Source organism: Sprattus sprattus (genome assembly GCF_963457725.1).
Source record: "Sprattus sprattus genome assembly, chromosome: 15".
NCBI lineage: Eukaryota > Metazoa > Chordata > Actinopteri > Clupeiformes > Clupeidae > Sprattus > Sprattus sprattus.
This window is the reverse complement of record NC_137913.1, coordinates 13951435-13972645: the sequence shown is the minus strand read 5'-3', so window position 1 is coordinate 13972645 and position 21211 is coordinate 13951435. Positions and strand designations below refer to the sequence as shown.

The 21211-nt window shown below is 43.6% G+C and overlaps 1 protein-coding gene across 2 annotated transcripts in view; it reads right to left on the bottom strand.

Annotated features, from left to right (window-relative positions):
- Positions 1-21211, bottom strand: part of pebp4 (phosphatidylethanolamine binding protein 4) — a 69960-nt gene that overhangs the window by 16639 nt on the left and 32110 nt on the right. For both annotated transcript variants that reach the window (XM_080852186.1, XM_080852187.1), the window contains one exon: positions 18060-18155. In XM_080852186.1, coding sequence (XP_080708312.1) covers positions 18060-18155 — 96 coding nt within the window. The remainder of the gene's footprint in view (positions 1-18059; positions 18156-21211) is intronic.

Below are 21211 nucleotides of genomic sequence, written 5' to 3'. Positions count from 1 at the left end.
CCTGCCTCAGAGCCCTGGGGGACAGACTTTTTCACTCAATAATGCTAATTGGCTCGTCGTACCACTGTGGCTCGTTGGTCACTTAATTATTATTTTCTTTCTCGAAACTTAAAAGAGAAAGAGTGGCGAAAACTTTGTTATGCCCTAGCGCTGACGAGGGAAGCCCCCCGGACCGAGTTCCCAAGGTAACAGCGGGAGTTGGCTGACTCATTTGGAGGGAATCCTGGAACAGCAACAGCTGCCCACTCACCCTCACCCCCGACTATATCAGCAACAGCTAGCAAACAAAGCAGTGCCAGGTCATCCCTACACACACAAGCACAACACACACACACACACAAACACACACACACACACACACACACACACACACACACACACTTGTACACACACAGAGTCATGTACGGTAAACAATGACAGTCATATACACAGACGCTTTCTCTCTAGACTTACACACACACACACAAAGACATCAGGTGGCGTGTGAGTGCTTATGTGTATTTGCGTATCAAAGATGGACACTTTAAGCACTTAGCAAAGTTTCTGTGTTCTGATAATAACTATAGAAAGTGCTGGAATGGAGCTATAAGAGGTCCTGAACCTGGTTCACATATCACATAATCTAGAAATCTAGCTCTTGAAATGTTCTCATAGTAGCACTGCACAAGGAGAATAATGAGAACAGAGCCAGCAACAAGAGCACACCGCTGTAGCGTAGCAGGGAATGCATATGGTAATTAGGTAGGCAATCTGTTCTGGCAACATCCTGTACGATGTTTCTGTATTTGAACTGGGTGAGCCAAAGTAAAGCAAGTAAATATTGGAAGCCAATTGAGTCAGATATTCAAACTCAAGGTGATGCAATCAGTGCACTTTACACCAGATTAGTCTCAGCTTTCAAAATCCAAACCTTGCCCACAAATTTCCTTTGTGAGACCTGTTGGACTTAAGTGAGGGGGAGGCGATCGAGGAGGAGTAAGTTCATTTTGGGGGCGGAGACCCCCCAATTAAAGGAGTGTCAATTAAAAGGGCCATTATGAGGGGCTCAACAGGCGTGTAATTAAAAAACTCCTAATCAGTTCAAGGTCACCTGATTTCCGTAGGAGTCAATGGCATGGGTGTGGGGGCGAACGGTGATCGTGGGGACAGGAAAATGAGGGGGCACAGGACACCCCGCATGACAGGATGGTGACAGGGCTGCCCACTCACCACACAGTATGGCTGCCACTGCTGGGAGCCACAGTGGCAGACATGCCAACTTTAGCCAAGGGGGAGAAAAAAAACGACAAGCCGTAACTGCCAAAACATGCATTGGTAACAGGCAAAACACACATCAGTAACTGTAAAAACATACATAAGTGATTATGCACACAGAAATAGCTGCTTTTAAGAACATAAATATGCACAAAGTAAAAGTCGTTATCTGTAGAGAAAAAAAAACACCCTGCACAAAACACAGGTAAGATGGTAAAAATATGGATTGGTGTTTGTGAGGTGAGATGTATGCTGCTGGAAAGCTGTCTTTCTTTAGCGTGGCACACAATACCAGCAGACTGCCTTGAACTGGCAAAGCCTTTGTTTCATTATTACTTATAATTACTAAGAATCTACACAGACCCTCACTACAGCAATTTGTCTTCTTTCTTTCATACATAAACCAACCGCTGTTCAATCAATTCAGTCGCATCAGTGACTAATTTTACAATGATTTGTCAGATACTGGAAGAGGAGCAGATGCCGAGAGTGCTTTTGAGCGCCTCTCTCAGCGTCCGTCCTGACGAGAGCTCACACAAAGGGACTGGAGAGTCGTCAGCATGCAGCACTGTTTTGAATCGCTGCTGTCAATGTTTGATTCTTTTATTATAATTGAGATGGGGATGGCGCTAAGGTTATGGTAACCGCTGGAAACCGGTCCCACTTCACACGGAGGTTAATGAACCACAGGTCCCGCGGGAGATGGAGTATGCTGTTAATTTGACAAACGTGGGAAATAAATGCTTTTATGCTTTTATTGATGGTGACCAAAAAACGGCCTTTGGTAGAATGAAAGGTTTTAGTCTTATGGGTGCTTGGCGAGCTGCTGCTGTCGCTGCAAAAAAACAATGATGCTGAATGCATTTGTTGGAAGAAAACTAAGTACATAATTGTTTGAATGGTAATTATGGGGGCAAAATGCTTCTTTGTTAATTCCATTTTTCCCTCTGAAAATCATACAATGAAAACACACAATGTAATTGCAATACTCACGTTCACGTTCACATTTGAATTTTTTTTTCTCATGAGAAAATGAGACTATTTAAAATAAATAAATAAAAAAAGAAATTCAAATAGCTCTGCTGAATAAAAAATGCAGGTTACAGTGGGAATTCTGCCATGCAGGAGAAACAAACAGACGAGTGCAAACTGGTGTTTTGCCGGAGGGAAGAGGAAGTGATTCTCGTTCCTCTCCCTCCCCTCACCTCTTGATAATACACCAGTGCCCCACTGCTTCCACATCTCCCCGACTGACTGTATGAAGCGATGCTGGCTCCAAACACTGCAAGACAATAACCTTACACTAGTGCTTGTTTAACACACTAAGAGGCCTCTCCCCTAATGCCACACTGGCCTCTGACACATGGCCTTCCCTACACCGAAAATGCTGCTGCTGTGAACCCTGGCTATGGCTGGAGCTCAGATCAGCCTGACAGCAGTCGGTCCTCTAGCGACGTGTTTGTTTTGTAGTTCATCGCAGCCCATTCTGGAGGGATGCGGGCCTCTGATTCACAGCCCTCTTAACCCCTGACCCTCCTGCTTATTCCTACCTGTGAGCGTAGCTGCGTTAGCGAGCTGCGGTAGAGAGACAACGGCCTTGCCGCGCAGCCCTGTGAGCTGTTTATACTCCGGTACAGTGAGGGAAGCAGAAAAGGGGATGGGGGGAGCAAAGGGATGGAGGAGAAGGAAAGAAGTGAAGGGAGGGGGGGGGGCAGAAAGAGAGAACTATTTAATCCCCCCCAAAGGAACTCCCCTCTCAACCCCGTATCGTGAACTCGCAGGCAAAGCACGTCGCTGCGGGCTACACCACACACAATGTGCTGTCTTTTTAATTTCATCAGCACTGAGAAATCTATACAGAGCTTTGGAGTTTCACCAGAGCAGAAGCAGCAGCAACAGCAGAGAGCAAGCAAGATGCAAAGAGAGAGAGAGAGAGAGAGAGAGAGAGAGAGAGAGAGAGAGAGAGAGAGAGAGAGAGAGAGAGAGAGAGAGAGAGAGAGGGAGAAAGGGAGAGAGGGAGAGAGAGAGAGAGGGAGAGAGGGAGAGAGGGAGAAAGATAGAAAAAGTCAGAAACCAGAAATAGAATTGCCTGATGCCTGACTAATTGTTGCTGTAAAGGTCCGCACAGCAACGGAAGATTCCATCCCCCTTCCCTGTTGCGGTATTGGTCGATAGAACAGATCAGAGGTCTCGCTGCATATTTTAGGATTCCTCAGTGTGATGTTATACAACTCACTGTCTCACAACAAGGAAATGCATCCAACCGGGTGCAGCATCTTCTCTTGCAGGGCAAAAATGTGGCATGATGTCAACACAGGATCCTATACTGAAATTTACTAAGTGTTCAGTTCAATTATCACTTGAAAACAGATCTAGCTTCAGAGGCAAAAACATTCACCGCTGCTCTCCAGATTTACTTTAAATAAGTGTTTTTGACTGTGGGGTAGCCAAGGCAATGAAAATAGCCTAAAAATCAGGGCCTGAAGTATTATTTTTACGATTTAGTTATGAGCTGGCTGTTGTTAATAAAGTATGACCAAAACATTTTTTGAATGCCTAGGGTTAAGATAAATAAATAATGCTCATACAATAACCCCAATCATCATGAACATGAGAAACATGACTAACAGGGAGTTTTTCCTTGCCCCTGTTGCCATTGTGATTGTACTAAGGGGGTCCAGGCTATGGACTCTGTAAAGTGCCTTGCGACAATTGCATTGTTCTGGCACTATATAAATAAAATTGAATTGAATTGAATTGAATTGAATTGACTTGAATGAATGATGAATTGAATTGAATTGAATGATTTGAATGTCCATGGGTTTCTTATGTGTATACAGCTGATTCTAGCTGGGCTTAAAGTGGGGTTAAACATTAATAGCAGTGTTCCTGTGTTGTGTGACATTACACACTACCTATTTATACAGTGGTTTTTAAAGAAATGATTAACATAATTTGTCAATGTTAACCAGAACACCATGTCTGCACACACAACACAGGTTCTGCAGAATGCCAGCGTGAATTAGAGAGACCAAAATATGCCTGTTGGAAAGTTCATCTATTTCCATAAAGTCTGAAGATGTCTACTGTGAAGTACTTTATAGCTTAATGCTTAAACAATTTGGCCTTGATGAGTGAGCTGTGATTCTCCCCCTCTCCTGGTTTTTTAGCGCGTTGTTAAATGTACTCTGAAGTCTTTAAGCATGTTATCGTTGGTTTTCATTGAGCTTTCAGTTGGTGCTCCGCATCTTGCTTCCTGGCATGGCATAATTGATGTTCACTCTCTGTGCTGTGGGCATGATTTTGAAGCGCTGGCTATTTTGGGTGAGCTAAATTGTGGGTGAGGTGTTAGTATCAGTGTGCCTGCCTCCTCCTCCTCCTCCTCCTCCCCCTCACCTCATCTAAAGGAGAACGCTTACAATGCTCCCCCTCAGAGAAGGGGCTTTCCTCGACGGCCCTCGCCTCCCTGTCTCCACCCTTCCCCCGAGTCCCCCACGCCTTTTTCTTCTGTGGCGTGTCCAGCGCTGCCAGGATTTGCTGGCTTACGCAAGACCAGGTAGGCAGCCATCACCAACCCCCACCTGCCTCCCACAGAGCCTCCCTCCATCTCTCTCTCTCTCTTTCTCTCTCTCTGTGTTCTTTTTCTCATGGCTAGAGCAGTGCCAGAGATCCTGCTTTAAAGTGTAAGGTGAGAGAGAAAGAATGAGAGAGAGAGACAGAGAGAAAGAGAGTGAGAGGGAGAGAGACCAGCTTGTGTGGGGGAACATTGTCTGTGGCAGTGTCTACAAAATCTTCTCATGGAAGAACCAGCATTCGCTCTACAATGCTGGTGGGCGTGGAGGAAAAGGGGGCACATTTAAAAGAAGCGCCTTTATTGTGAACAGCTCTAGTCTTGGCTGTGGATGTGATCCAAGAGTGATTTTTCCTCTTTACCCCTTTGCTTTCTATAGCCTGGTAGACTGGATTATGCAGGGCTTCTGAGGGCCTAGGGACTTTTCTTGGAGAGGTGATATATCTAGGATAATATGCCACGTTACAGAATGAGACTCGATACTGGCAAGAAATAGGGATGAGAGCCATAGGAAGAGGTATTTAAAAAGGCTTAACATGAATGATCTCAGAATTTACCTAATATCCTATCGTCACAGTCCCAGGAACATGACCTAAAATATCTTAAGTACTCTTCCAAAAAACCTCATCCACTGCTGTTGAGTTCAGTCTCAACAGTCACAAGCCTGCCAAGCCCATCGAAAGAAGCCAGGTCAGGTGAGTGCCGCAACTGAGCTCTGAGGAAGCAGAACCAAAAGAATACTGTGCGCCCTTAACTCAACACCTCAGGCTAACCAGCATCAGGTCTGAGCCTTACAGACTGATACACTGGTGTAGCCAGCCCACATGGTAAGCACCCAGCGTGCCCACTTGCATGGCAAACCTCCTCAGTCACCTCACCCTGGCAACGCCATCACAGCAGCAGCAGGCTCCACGCGGAGGGCAGTCGTTATAGTGATGGTGCGAGGCTGCAAGGGTAAGCAGCGGCATGAGAGAGTGGAGTGCGTGGATGGGAATGGCATCGAGCAGAGGATTCTTATGTAAGTTGTTCTTTAGGAGGAGGAGGAGGAGGAGGAGGAGGAGGAGGAGGAGAGCAGCCCACATGACTGAGTATCGGTCCTGGGAGAGAGCTAACGGGGAGAGGTGAGGCACTCGCTGGAGATGATGATGATCATCATCATCATAATTTTTATGTTACAGACTCATCTTTAGAGTCCAACGTGGACTACGTATGCATGCCTACGCACACAGCCGAGAGCATTTTCTTATTTTCTCTGCACATGCATATAATACTGAACATATGCTCCCCCCCCCCCCCCCTTCACAAACACATTCACACAAACAAAACTAAAACGAGCACATACACCTTTACATATTGCCATTTGGACACACACAGGGCCATGTAATATAAAAGACATATTGTACAAACATAAAGACATTTCTGTCCATCTGAAAGAACATATGCATTTCGTATTCAACACACACATACACACACACACACACACACCCACACACACTAGGGGTGTAAATCACACCCATCATGGCGATTCGATTCAGTATCGATTTCCTGACCCAACGATTCGATTATTTTCGATACTCATGAATACACCACGATATGATTCGATTTCGATTCGATTCGATTAATTTGTTCTTTTTTTTACCTTACAGGCTAGACAATGTTTCAGATTTGAAATAAATCAATGAAAGTTGTTATATCGTTATGCATTTTATTTGAGAAACAACAGCCAATAACAGAAGTAGAAAAGTTGTACTCCACCTAGGCCTATGACAACCTCATTCACTGAAAAATAATAATGCCCCTGTTATAGATTCTGAAAGGCCATGCATCAAAAAGTACTGTACAAAGTATAAAGTGTTAAGTAACAAAAATAGGCCTATACCACATTCACTATAGAATAACAATACTCAACAAAATCAGTGCAAAAGTGCACTAGCAGCAAACGGTAACAAAAAATAGGCCTGTAGTTAATTAAATTTTTTTTTTTAAATCGATACTCTTGCGGACGTGTCGATGCATCGTATCGTCGGCTGTTGGATCGATGCATCGGGGATAGTCCTCAATGAAGACATGAGTGAGTGCCTAATGCAAGAAAAATGCTCAAAGTCGGAACTTATTTCAAAACAAAAGGCTTGTCTGTCTGAGCAAACAAGATGCTGGTGATTAAGAGCGAAGCCCAAGGACCATAAAAAACATGCTGACAGTTGACTATGTACTGGGGAGATAACTGATCTAGGCCTGAAGATTCACACTGACACCATAAGCAAACAGGCTTTGGCCCATAAATACACTAAAACACTACAGATTTATAAAGTTTATTTCCATACGTATATTTTTTTCTCCATATAAATGCTTCACTTAAGCCTCAGGTAAACGCAGTTAAATTAACTCCTTGGAGTCAGCATTTCGACAAAGAACAGTGTTAAATCCACACAGTATTTAATACAGAACAAAATACAGAAAAAAAAAAAAAAAAAGAGACAGTTTTTTTCCGCTCTCTATTCCAGCGCCCACCCTTTTGCGATGCATTGCGGGGTCTCCGCTGAGGTTAGACGCATTCACAAGGAAAGTGAAGAGCTCCTCTGGATTGTTGCACAGGAGAAGGGGAGGGAAGGGGGGGACAACAACTCATCCACATATGTTCGTAAATCTGTCATTCGGACCGGGAGGCGTCGCGGTGGCAGCGAGAGGGCAGCCCCGCGCATCATTACTCGGGCTGAGACGGGCTCCACTGCCTGCCTCCAATCTGCAGCGCCAGCCGCTGAGCCGACGACACACAGATGTTCCCTGCGAGAGGTGCGAGAAGCTGCAAATGAGGGAATGGAGGGAGGAAGAGAAAGAGAAGGGAGGAGGTGGAGGAGGAGGAGGAGGACAGGAGACAATAAACGCCCAACATGTTGAAAAAATAAAGAAGGGAAGAAGACTGAAGAGAAAAAAAAACACATTTGGGGTACACAATAAGAGAGTAATTATGAATAATAGTGTTGGCTTTTTGTCTCAGCAGACTGGCACTACCCTGATGTTGATTTCACCTTGCGTGTGTGTCTGGGGGGGGGGGTGCACACACACCAGCAGGCAGCTTCCAACCTGGGCCCATGTGTCCATCAAATAAAGTGGAATCAGTGGTGTGAAATACATAGAGCGTTTGTATAATTGTGGGATGCAAACTGGGAGTTTGCAGCAACATTTGATATTATATTGGTGTTTTTTTTTGCCTGTTAACATTTTTAAATCAATTCAGAAAAGCATAATCAAATGGATTTGGGACCTAAAGGACACCAAGTAGCTCCTTGTGTGTTGTTATCTGAGTTCAACAGTCCTAAGCGTAACAAACTCCAACAGCATCTTCTGTGCTCCCACAGTGACCTCTGCAGAGAAGGAGGAAAATATTTCAGCGCTAGAGAAGCTGCTGCTGCCTCAACGGCATATGAGGATTCTCTGAGCGAGAACACAGCAGTACTTGACACGCTGACTTCTTGAAAAGTGCAGTCCTTTGAGGCAAAAACACAATCCCATCAGCAGTCAAAGGACAAACTGAAGCAGAGAAAAAGAATTCCCATAGGCACTGAGATTGCGCTCTCGAACACATTCGCTCACACACACGCACACAGATGCACGCTTGCACACGCACACACACGCGCACACACACACACAAACACACACACACACACACACACACACACACACACACACACACACACACACACACACAGCAGCTGCGTTGACACCCTCACAATGCCTTCACTATTTGTGCTCACATGTCCTCCAAGCCGGCAACACTGAGCAATCCTTTGGGGCCGGCTGATCTGAATCTAAATCGGATGGATTCGCCAGTGCTCCCCTCCCAGTGCGCTTCTAAACTATTTGGAGGCTGATCCGACAGGAGGGAGGAAGAGCGGGGTGAGGAGATCGTGGCCGACCCCTCCGGAACGCTTCGCAAAAGCTCAGGCATGCTGTGAGAGGGAGTGGCGGTGGTCTGCTAGAACAGTGCAATAGGAACAACAGCACAGACACAGGGTCATGGCCAGAGTCCTCACAGAGCAACAGAAACATAAACACACACACACGTGCATATGCCCTCATATGACCCCCTACACCCCCCCCCCCCCCCCCCCCAAACACACACACACTCATAAGTACACAAACACACACACAAATGTACACATACACCCACAGTCAGTGTTGTACCTGAACGCGTTCTTTGAACGAAAGTTCATGAACTCGTTCATAATTTTGGTGAAAGTGAACTGAACGTAGTGTATTACTGCCTGATGAACGATACTTTGAACGCGTTCATACTGGTGTCTGTGAACGACACGTTCCCAACACTGCCCACAGTCACGTCCCTTAGTCATGGTGAGGATAGGTAAGGTCACATGGTAGGGAAAGCACTGTTGAATCAGTAAAGACAGTCGGTTGGCAAGAAAGAACTTTGTCCCTGTATTTGTAAATGTCCTGTGTGTGCTGCCCATTGCGTTCTGTGCCCTCACTGAGTCTGTGTCTGGGCAGACAGTGCCACACCTGCTCATCTCTCATCTGTCAATGTTCTCTGAACATGTTACCCTAGTGTATTACTATACAGTATAATACTGATACTTTGCATAAACAAACAGACCTACTCTATATTTTCTCCAGCTAAGCCTATTAATCCAAATACATTTCAAAAGGACTAAATAAGTTACAGAATTTCATTAGTGCATTTTACTAATTGTCAAGATACAACATTACCAGTAATTACTGGACAGCTTGCCCAGCAAGAAGATTAAATGTGTGGTATATTTAATTGAGGCGGCTAATGAATGAGAACTCACATTAATATTTTTCACCTCTCCTATTTACATAAGCAGACGTTTTATTCTAATGACTGCAGGTAATTACTGCTAGTAGAGCTAACAGTAACATCTGTATTTCTGCGAGAGAAACCAAATAGCAGAAGAGAAGGAGAGGGAGAAACAGAGAGAGAGAGAGAGAGAGAGAGAGAGAGAGAGAGAGAGAGAGAAAGAGAGGGAGAAACAGAGAGAGAGAGAGAGAGAGAGAGAGAGAGAGATAGAGAGAGAACCAATAATAGAGAAAGGCGGATGGAGAGGGCAAAGGAGATGGACAATCTGCATGCCAAGAGTTGGCGCAGGAGGAGCAGGCTGTTTACAGGGTATTTTGGTAATTGTCCATGATTGATGAGGAGAAGTGTGCGATGACAGAGGGGGATCCTGAGAAGTAGACATGCTGAGGAGGTCAGGGAGAGGCAGCGGGAAACCACAGGGGCATTCAAGCTCACCAGACCCGCTCGTTACCATCTGCTCCGCAGCAATTACTAACCCTATTATCAATTAATAATGCCAATGAGCGCTAGGGATTGAACACGAGTAACCACTCACGGACACTCACTCCTCACACTGTCTTGGAGGATTGTTGGTCATGATGAAAGAACCTAATCATCTGACATGACTGTGCTGTTTCTGTGCATGACAGGTACTGCTTTGAATAACAGTGAATGTATATCATATGTAGCCACCTGTAAGGCAGACAAAATAAGTATTTAATCACAAAGTTGTGGAGGGACTACATGGAGGGAAGGGAACAAGTGTTTGGATGGAGCTCTGTAAAGGAGCAGAATGGATGGATGTGTTGCACTGGGTGGTTGGGAAACATGAGCGGAGAGAGTGAGTGAGGTGTGATCACAACGCACGCAGGGCTCTCTAGCCCTTTGAGGACAGAGGTTTTTTTTCAAGCCATTCCAGAAATATATCATACAATGTATCATTTATGTTGCCTGGATTGCTAGAGTTCATTACTATCATCAAATGGACCCTACAGTTAGCCACATTCTAATTACATATTTGATTGTACTCCTCAAAGGGGCAGGTTAATCGATAACGACACAAATGATTTTTTCACAGAATATGTAGCAGGACCGATGGACATGTGGTTTCAAGACTAACGTCTATTCAATAATCAACCTGCAATCCTGCATTTGTTCATTAGGAAAGGAAAATATACAAGGTGAGTGAAAACATAATGGAGCAAAAAGGAGGGAAAGTAGAGACGGAAAAAAGGAATGGCATGCCACTCATATAATAAGGGGGTTCAGGCCCTGGGTTCTGTAAAGTGCCTTGAGACAATTGTATTGTTTTGACGCTATATACAGTAAATGAAATGTTATTGAACTGAATTGAATATAATACACAAATAAATTAAAAGTAAACATCAGCATGACAGCAACTACTTCATTTAGAGCTCCTGTGGCTTAATGGGTAGAGCAAGGTAATGAAAATGTATGAAAGTGTCAGATAAATTCCTGTCACATTAGCCAAAAACGCTTTCTTTTCTACTTCCTGCACATGCCATCTATGTAACTGTAAAAAGTGTAAACAAAAAAGTAAAAAAAGCAAAGCGGAGCAAGACAAAGAAGAGTGGACCATGAAAGAAGAAAGTACCATGAGGAGAGTCAGTAGACACATGCTTTACATATGGCACAGGCCAAAGAAACAGCTCATCACCCGATGCAACAGGACATTAACATATGGTGTTATTTGTTCAAGAGAAGATTTGGTTTTCTTAATATATTAAGAATATATTTTTTAATTGGTTAGACATTGCAGCGATTGTATAAATAGTGGATATTTTCTACTGGAGTAAACATTCAGTTTCAAGGTCAATTTGTGTATCCGCTTCAGTATTCACCTCACTAACATTATGGATTGATAACAGAAGCCGGGGAGGCAAATCCACCACAGGCTGATGGAAAAATTCATTTGAACTGACCCCCTTTTTCTCACGTGTCAGAAAAGTCTTCAGTTAAGGCTACAGCATACATACTATCTGGTTGATCTTTCTTTTGGCTTAAGAGACTTTTATTTCACCGCTATTCAATTTGTCCTATGATATGGAGGTTTTGACCTTAATATACACAATTGCATGTTACATTACACAGAACTATATAAAAAATATACAATTTTAAATGCATACCCAATGGAGCATATCCTTACAGAGTAATGATAGCCCTCTAGCAGCTACCTTTCCTGTAGCAGATTATCTAAATTGATCCGAACCATCGTAGAAATGAACCCTCCTGGCTCCAAGGCATGCTAATGCCCACCAACCTGGGTCATAACAAATGGAGCTAATATCAGTCTTTAAAAAAGGTGTGGGTTAAAAGGGTGCACCTTGCGTTATTGAGCTAGCGCTGTCAATACCTAAATACCTTACTAATGGACATCTTCAAACTGTAGATGTAGATGTCCGCACACGCTCTAAAAACATGAAGCCACATTTAGTGCTGCTAGTACCACAGGCAAATGGTAATGCCAAAGGTGGCTTATAAGAGAGTACGAGGTGCTGGAAAAAAAATCAGCATGTTGCTGCACAGCGCAGTTTATGCTGTTCCATGTTCGATAATACTATTACGATCAGGAGTAACTTACTAACATAACACATAACTTAAACAATCTACCTAATAATATTAGTAACTATATCACGTAACATACTGTAGCATACAAAGGGGTTAGGGAAGGTAAGCGACTCCAGGTAAGAGACTCAGACTCATGAGAGAGACTCATGCTATGCGGCAAAAAAGTGTTCTAAATTAGATTTGTGTTTCATGCCTCCCTTTTGTCTTAGCTTTCATGTCTGTGTCACGTGCCATTTAATGCCTGAGTTTAGCACCTTATTAGTTTAGTGTATTTGTTAACCATCATTGTGTCCGTCCCAGTGTTTCCTGCCTAAATGCTTTTCGCAATAAAAGGCTTGCAGCCAAATGACATTGCAAATGACATCGCAAGTTAAATATCTTCTTTAAAATGTGGATTTACAGTCAATTTTAACATGACGATATTGGGAACACTCAACCTAGAATGAATGTAATCTTACTGCCACAAAGGTAATCTAAGGGGGGACATCAGTTCAGGGCACTGAACAGTCAAAAGATTGCCGAGCCGGGACAACATTTTTATTTAAGTGCCTTGCATCCACAATACAATAAAGTCAATCAAACAAAACTAAAATGCAATATTCACAAATGACAAATCAAATTGAAAACGGAGTTCCGCTTCTACGGGCCTGGGTGTCACCAGGATGTGGAGCTCTGCGTCCATCAATGTGACTCCCGCTCAGATCAGAAGGGTCTGACCCGGCGCTCTCATGCTCCGCTGCAGCAGTTCCAGGTGGGGGCCCCCATGGAGCGTGTGGGTGTGGTCACCCTGGGTCACTTCCCCACCACTGACCAGGGATTTTTTATGTCCTCGTGGCCTACTCATGGACTACTTTACTGAGTGGCCAGATACACATGCGGTCCGCGACCGGAGGACTGCCACCACAGCTGCGCACCTAATCAGTGAAATGTCCTTCCGTTTCGGGGTGTCTGAGGAGCTGCACACTGAGCTGATCAGTAAGGTCTGCCAGTGGCTGGGCATAAAACAAGTTTCAGACTACATCGTTGCATCCCCAGAGCGACGGACTAGTAGAACGTTTCACCAGCGGGACTGGGACCTGCATCTGCCCTTGGTCCTGTGGGCGTACCAGACAGCAGTCCAAGAGTCCACAAAGTGCACCGTCACACCCCTTATGTTTGGACAAGAGCTTCGGACTCCTTTGGATTTAGAGTCCGGGCCTCCCCCAGAGCCAGAGGTGAGGGGTGGGCCTGGCATAAGGAGGTTACAGGAGGTGCTCGAGCTGGTCAGGCAAGCTCTTGCTGACACTGGCGCTCCACAGAAGAGGGCTTATGCTGCTGCCGGGGAGAGGACATCATTCCGGGAGCACAGGTATGGCTTTTCTGTCCTGGGCGCAAGGAGGGGGTTTCTCTAAAGCTGACGATCCAATGGGTCAGTCCATGTACTGTACATTGTACATAGTGGTTGGGTGGGTTGGGGTGGGGGTGCTCCATCGGGACCAGCTCACATCCTATCCGTCCCTTGGCTTGTCCGGGCAGGGACAGGTTTCACTTCCTAGCCCCCCTCCGTCGCCACAGGCAACCGAGGATCGACTGGGGTATTCTCAGCGCAACACTTGCGGGACTCTGCTAAATGCTTGGGAAGTTTCTGCATTTCTTAGGTAAGAGACTCTGCGTGACTCTGCGTGTCAGTGCTTCCTGCCTGTAGGCTTTTGTCAAAATAAAAGGCTTGCAGCCATACAAGGTGGCACTCTCAAGCTGTCTCCTTCGAAGAACCCAGTGATGCTACTTTAAAAAGGTGGCATTTACGCCACAATGTACAAGATTCTAATGGATTTAATTTGCAACTATTCCTTGGTAAGATTTATTTCAATGTTTTAAAAACAGTGCTTTCAACACTTTGACCAGGCCGGGTGCAAGTGAAGATGTTCTGCCTTATGTTTCCTAAAATATTATTCATTGCTCTGCACAATCTTCACCCTAAACCCATACCTAGCGCAGGGAACGATACGCTTATGAAAGCATCAAGAATGTTTTTGAATCATTGACTTTTCTTTTGAACACAGTAGGATTTAAAGGGTAGCATAGTGACAAAAGTAGTAGAGCAAAATGTTAGGGTTTGATGAAGAGAAATTAAATACATCACTGTATAAATATGCTTATGATTGTTTAAAATACATAAGACGTGCATAGATTTCTTAATCGGCCTATATTTGTCTTGAATTTTTATCTCACCCACAGACAGAGGCCAATTTTTCTTTTATTTGGTGCATACCCACACATGATTTGCAGGCCCCTATTGGAGTACTTAGTTTTGACATCTTGACAGGCATGTAAAAAGGTCTGGCAGATGTAATGTATCTTTGCAGGTTAGCTGAGGCTGTTACAGGTGATAAAGATTTGTTTCATTTATTGAAAGATGCACATTGAGGATATTATGCCTACACAAACAGTCTTCAATGAATAGAAGTGAGTGGATCAAGATCGGTAGAAATTCTGATAAAATTATGAAAACAATAGTTAAAGCCTAAAACTGTTTTTATTTCAATGCATGCATGTTTTTCTTGGGTGGTAAACCATCCTAGAAAATGATTTCTCATTCCAAATTCACCATCTTGTCAAAGCTATCATATGAACCTAAATTAAAACAACAGGACGTGCCTTTGACAAAAACCTACCTAGCTGTGTGTCATACTGGCAGCAAAGTGACCAACAAGAGAGTGTTGAGACAGAAAAACGAAATTACCCAATTTCTTCTAAGTCATTTAGTTCTTAACCTGGTTAAAATACAATAAATGGTGGAATATGTGAGCTATGTTGCTCTGTCAATATAGCTACACATTTTGTAAGGCTTTACTTGTGAGTGTTTTCTGGACAGAGACATGTGCATGTAAGATGTCTACAGAAAAACGAAAAGTTGGTATAAACTTTTTTTCTACTGACAACCACCAATTTTTTTTTAGTCATCTTTATTATGTGGGTATCCTCTTTACTCAAATACAGTTTATTGAGTGAAACTGGGATTAACCTACAATGCTGGAGGAAGGATGCCCCCTCATTCTGAGTCAGTTAACTGACTCATCGTTCTGAGGCGCAGGCATTTCATGCTTAAAAAATACAGTCAATGTGCTTGTATTTAGAGGGAAAAGGAACAATGAATGACAGTATGAATGCTTGGAAAGGATAATTATGATAAGACTCCCTATTAATGACTTATTACAGTTTTCATAAACACGTATATGTACAATTACATGGTAGAATAGCATTTCTAAATACTGGAATTGAGACAATTGTGTTGCTAAATAAATAAATAAATACAATAACATTTAATTGAATTGATGCTTCGACTAATGACAGGGAAACTAAGTGAAGTAAGGAAGCTCAGTGTTAAATATACGTATTGGAACTATGAAAGCAAGACAGGAGGGTTCCAACCTCTTGGAATTCATGTGTCCACCATCTCCAGTAAAAGAAACACGGCGTCATAGGAGGATGTATTCAATTTAATTACACGTTTAATTTTATTACAAACTCAACATCGTGTTCACATGTGAACTCTCCTTTTTAAGATGAACATCGAAAAGATGTTTATTTGTGGGGCACCTGAGCAAGTTCAAACCCCTGAGGTTATACGGTAATAATTCAACAAATTCACACGCAACTCTCAGATAACTATCCAGGGGTCAGAGGATGTCACTCATCCATTCCCAGCAATTAAACACCTCCCACTGAGGCTAGATATCACTCAGAATCCTCATTAACCCTCTGACCAACCACTGCAAGCGACAATGCAAACAACCCAGCTAGGTGGCCAATCAGCACCCTGGCACAGGATGTCGACGCCCACACACTGACAGAATATTGAATTGCAGGCGAGAGGTGGACTGTCTGAGCACCTGAAATACTTTTGTTTATTCACAATCTGTCCAGTGGCTAGACAGTGAGAATGCTTGTCAATGGAAGGGCTCAACTTGAGAGTAAAAGAGCAATGGAAGGATGATCTGCTCAATGTAAAATGATCAAAGATTTAAGTGTTTCTTTAAAAAGGCAATAATACTTCATTTTATTTTAAAACACAACTGCATGTACAATTGATAGTAGAAAGACAGTCTCATCCTCATCCATGTATTTTGAAATACAACGAGGAAAACTTCTGCTAAGCTATATCGGGCATGACTATGTAATATAGTGGACTCCTTACCTGGGGTCAATGAAGTCTGTGTTTATGCGAGTGAGTGAGCGTGTGTGTGTGTGTGTGTGTGTGTGTGTGTGTGTGTGTGTGTGTGTGTGTGTGTGTGTGTGTGTGTGTGTGTCTGTGTGTGTGTGTGTGTGTGTGTGTGTGTCTCGTGTGCAAGAGAGAGCGTCCACATATGTAAGAAACTGTGTGAATGTTAGTAAGTGTGGAAGTGTTTGAATGCCTTTGTGCATGTGTGTGTGTCTGTTGCATATGTAAAGGGCTGGATCACTTGGGGGGTAGCAGCAGATGAAGAAGAGCTGGCAACAGAGAGGCCATGAGAGGAGACGGGTGTGAACGCGAGAGCAAGGCAAGACGGAGAGAGATTCTGCGTGCCAGAGAGAGAGAGAGAGAGAGAGAACAAGACAGCACGGGAGCAGAGAGATGCCTGGGCCTTACACAACGCAACGCACTCCTCATCTCGCTAACACAGCCGCCGCGCATTGCGCCGACACTTCCTAGACGCTCCGCCGTAGAACATCACCGCGGCGACAAGGCCCCACAAATGCTCGTCGACATGCAGGAGCCATCTCCACCCACTCGGCTGTCACAGGCATTTGTCAGGGAAAGGAATCTGCTACAAATGACAACCCCCCCCCCCCCACACACACACACACACAGACACACACAAAACAGACTGACACAAAACAGACAAGGGGAAAAAAGTTTCATTTTTTTTCCATTGCATGTTGCATGAAATTTAGCATGAAAAAAAAATCACAGTTATGAGCGTTTTTTACTTGTTTTCTTCTTTTTATTGTTGCTAATTCCTGATGCCTGCTGGCATGGCACAAAGAGTTAAATCTGAGGACGCCCAAGTGAGATCCACCCAAGCTGCTCAGCCGTGGCGCCTCTATGGCACAGACTGCGGAATCTGATTCAAGATCTCTCGAAAGCTGCACTGAGATGATGACTAACTTGATATTTTTATGCAGTAATTATGTAACCGGTCGGAGATGTACAAGTGTGAAGCAAATGGAGACTGGGGGAGTGGGGTGTGTGTGTGTGTGTGTGTGTGTGGGGGGGGATCCAGGGATTGTTTGCTCACCAAAGTGTTTTTGACACCTCTTCATTGTGCATTATGTGAGGTAGTTACCGATGCCAAGACAGTGCTTTAAATTGCATCTTTGTTTTCAGATTCCAATTAGTCTCAATAATAAAACGAAGAGGCAGAAGCAGAAGATCCAGAAAGAGAAGGAGGAGAAGAAGTTGATGATAATAAACGGAGTGGTGTTGGGCACCTTTATGGAACATTTAGTATCAACAATTATTTCCAAATTCGATCTTGAGAGAAAAGCATTTAGAATACTAACCAAGTGCAATGCGTACTGAGCTTATAATACACGTGTGATGCTCAAATGTGAGAGGAACAACAGAACACTCAAATTCAAGGCGAGAGCAATGCATTCCAGCCCCAGGGTGTCGGTTGTGAAGGCTCTGCTCAGAAGCATAAACCACTCGTGACATCCAGCAGCCGTTCATTTTAGCATTTTAAACATTTAAACCCTCAGCAAACCGACAGGACACTGCTCCAGCGTACAGTGTACTGATGAAGCCTGATTAACTGCTAAAAGAAACACACAATGTAGCCCTTTCTGGGGGTAAAAATGTGTCTTTACCTTAATATCAGCTATAAGCCAATGCCTCCAGTGGGAACGCACAGGGTTTCTACGGCTAGGGGCATCTGGATCTACCATCATCAGAACGTGCTTTCTCTGAAAAACAAAGCAGGGAAGAAAAAAAACAGGATTTATTTTTGCCCATTCATTTCAGCTTATATCATTACTGGCTTGTAAACAGTTCCCATGTTCAACGGTATCACATTAAGTGTGATGTATGGAAGATCGCATTAATTAGCTGTTGGTAGTTTCAAAGCGGCCCATTCTCACACTTTTGATGCGTTTCTACTACATCAATCTGTCAGCAAGTCCCCACCCCCCAACAATCACCATAAACCTTCCAGGAGCACTATTGAAAGCGTTTCGATAGTACAACAATAACTGGCTGGTTTAACTGCACCCAAATATCCCACTCTGTCTGTCTCTTAAAGTTTGAGAATTAAAAGAGCAGATTGAATTACTGAGAGAGCACATTTGTCATCCCTGGTTGTGTGCCCAAAATCTGCCAGACCATATGATGGCTTTCTTATTATACGCTTTTCCGAGGCAAACAGAAATGTCAATCATCATTCATACCAACCAGTCAGTTCTATTCATTGTAATTAAACAAAGACCTGAAACAGCATCGCAGCAAGCTCTGTGGCATAGTACTTGTTTTGTCAAGATGGCACTCGCAGTCGACATGGCACATTCACTTGTTATGGTGATGTGGGCCCGGGAAATGGAATCATTCCCCTGACCTACAGTTTGTCTAACAAATAATACATTGTTGAAATGGATACGGCATTGTTGCTGCCAACAGAAGCATGGAAACCAGCACTGTTCAGTGATTTACCATAATTCTATTTCTCCCCTTAAGCTGTTCTCTAGATTACAACACTTAACACTTCTGTAAAACATCCACAATCGAGGCATTAAGCTTGACGGAGATATGACCATGCTGACAACCGCCACATCCATCGGCGATTGTCACAGCAGCCGTCGAATAACTCTGCCGGCTGACATGCAGCGGTAAGCCCATACAACTCTAAGCTTAATAATCGGATAATGCCAAGAGTGTCTCTCTGATAGCGCCTGCAGGTAATACCCAAACACTCCAACAATAGAGCCTCCCCCGCAGCCTGTCAGGAGGCAACCCCACTGCTCCTCACTGACCCCCCCTGGGCAGCTAGCACACCAGCACAGAGACCTGTTGCCTTCCCATGAGCGCTAATCCTCACACAGCCTGGCTCTTGGGCTAGATAAGGAGACCATATATGCTTAATAACATTACTAACGGCGCTCTTCCCACTAGACACAGCCGCATGAGTCACAGGAGGAAATTCAGGATGGAAAGTTCTGCAGAGTTTTCATTGTGTGTTTTTTCCTGCTTAAATAAACACAGTGTGTCATTTCAAGTCTGTTGGTTACATGAACATTTGAGGAAGATTCATTCAGAGTTAGCTGAACAACTATCTACATTTAGAAACAACCATTTCTGTTCTAACAGCTTAAAACACCCTAATTCAATTCCCAATAGCAAAATAGAAATATACTGACATTAAACTGTAACTCTAATTAATATATTAATATACTGACTTTAACTGCCTCTAATGGTTCTTTTTACAAACAAATGATATAGGAAAAGTATTTGCATGAAACACAAAAAGTAGTTTCTATTTGGCTATATTTTTAAGAAAATTATGCTTCTGTGTTTCCAAATAACAACAAATTACTGGAAATCAGTAATAACTCACTTCTTGACCCTTTGCACATGGATAGCAGAAACCTATCACACAGAAAAAATTGTGTGAAACATTCCATACCAACAGCTAATTTACTTAAAGCTAATTCAAACTCCCTGTTACTTCCATCGTGTTTTTTTCATGCAAGTAGTAAATAACAAAGTAAGTGAACAGTCCCATAGTCAGTGACAGTCAAAACTACAGCAAATGAACAGCATAATGTTTTCATACAGTACATAGAGGGGAAGTAAGAGTGAATGACAAGCCTTGACAGAAACAGATGGGAAGTAGAGTGATAGGGCAGAGGGTACACATTGTTCTGTGACACTTACATATTTTGTATATTGCCACTACAGAGGTATGGGTGATTTGATAATTTTCGAAGTATTTGTTTTTGTCTTGTGTTACTAAAATGCATGGAAGTGTAAGTGTGTTCTACATGTGAGGTTTTGACACATATTCTGCATATCTTCACCTTTTCCTACAGAGAGCAACTATCATATTTACATTATGCTTTCATTTGTTTAGAGATTTAGTGTGTGGAATATGGTGTTTAGTAACCTATAGAGACTGGTGTGGTGACTGGACTTAGCATTGAATTGAGAAGATTGTCTGAGAAAAAAAATGCGAAGTGAACAGACTAAAGGTGCATAAATCACTATGCAGAGTGGCCTTAGAGTCTCAGGGCATTTATCTTTATCTCTCTCTCTCTCTCTTTGAGTGTGTGTGGATGTGTAAACGTATACAAGTGTATGTGAACGTGTACGGTCGCATATATGTACGAGTAGGTGTCCACGTGTGTGCGTATGTGTGAGTGTGCGTGTGTGTGTGTGTGTGTGAGAGTGTGTGTGTGTGTTTGTGTGTTGTGTGTGTGTTTGTGTGTGCGTGTGAGAGTGTGTGTGTGTGTGTTTGTGTGTTGTGTGTGTGTGTATGTGTGTACATACGCGCGTGCCTGTGTGTATACCTGAATGCCACTGACTCTCCCAGCTGGCACTTTGGCGGACGGGAACGCAGGAGGCTCCCTCTGTGTCTGCGCTTCACACATTGTGGCATGTACCCTTCTCTCTCTTACAGGGACAAGCTCTCTCTCCCTCCATCTGTCAGAGTATGCAGTAATTACACCCAGATATGCAGAGAACACTCCAGGGAAAAGCAGAGGCACACTGTGTGCTCTGCTATGAGAAAATACTATATTATAAAACACTATGCTGGACGCTACAATAAATATACAAAAAAACACAGCGAGGGTGGACAATGTTGGAACACATTTGATGAGCATTTAAACAATGCTAAGCACAGAAACTGACATTAAAACATGGCTGACCAGCAGGGGTGCATTGGATTTAACTTTATACTGGAGGGGTACGTAGGGGAGAAGTTTTAAAATGACACCCGTCTCCATCACAATCCAACGGCGCCTCCACCCAC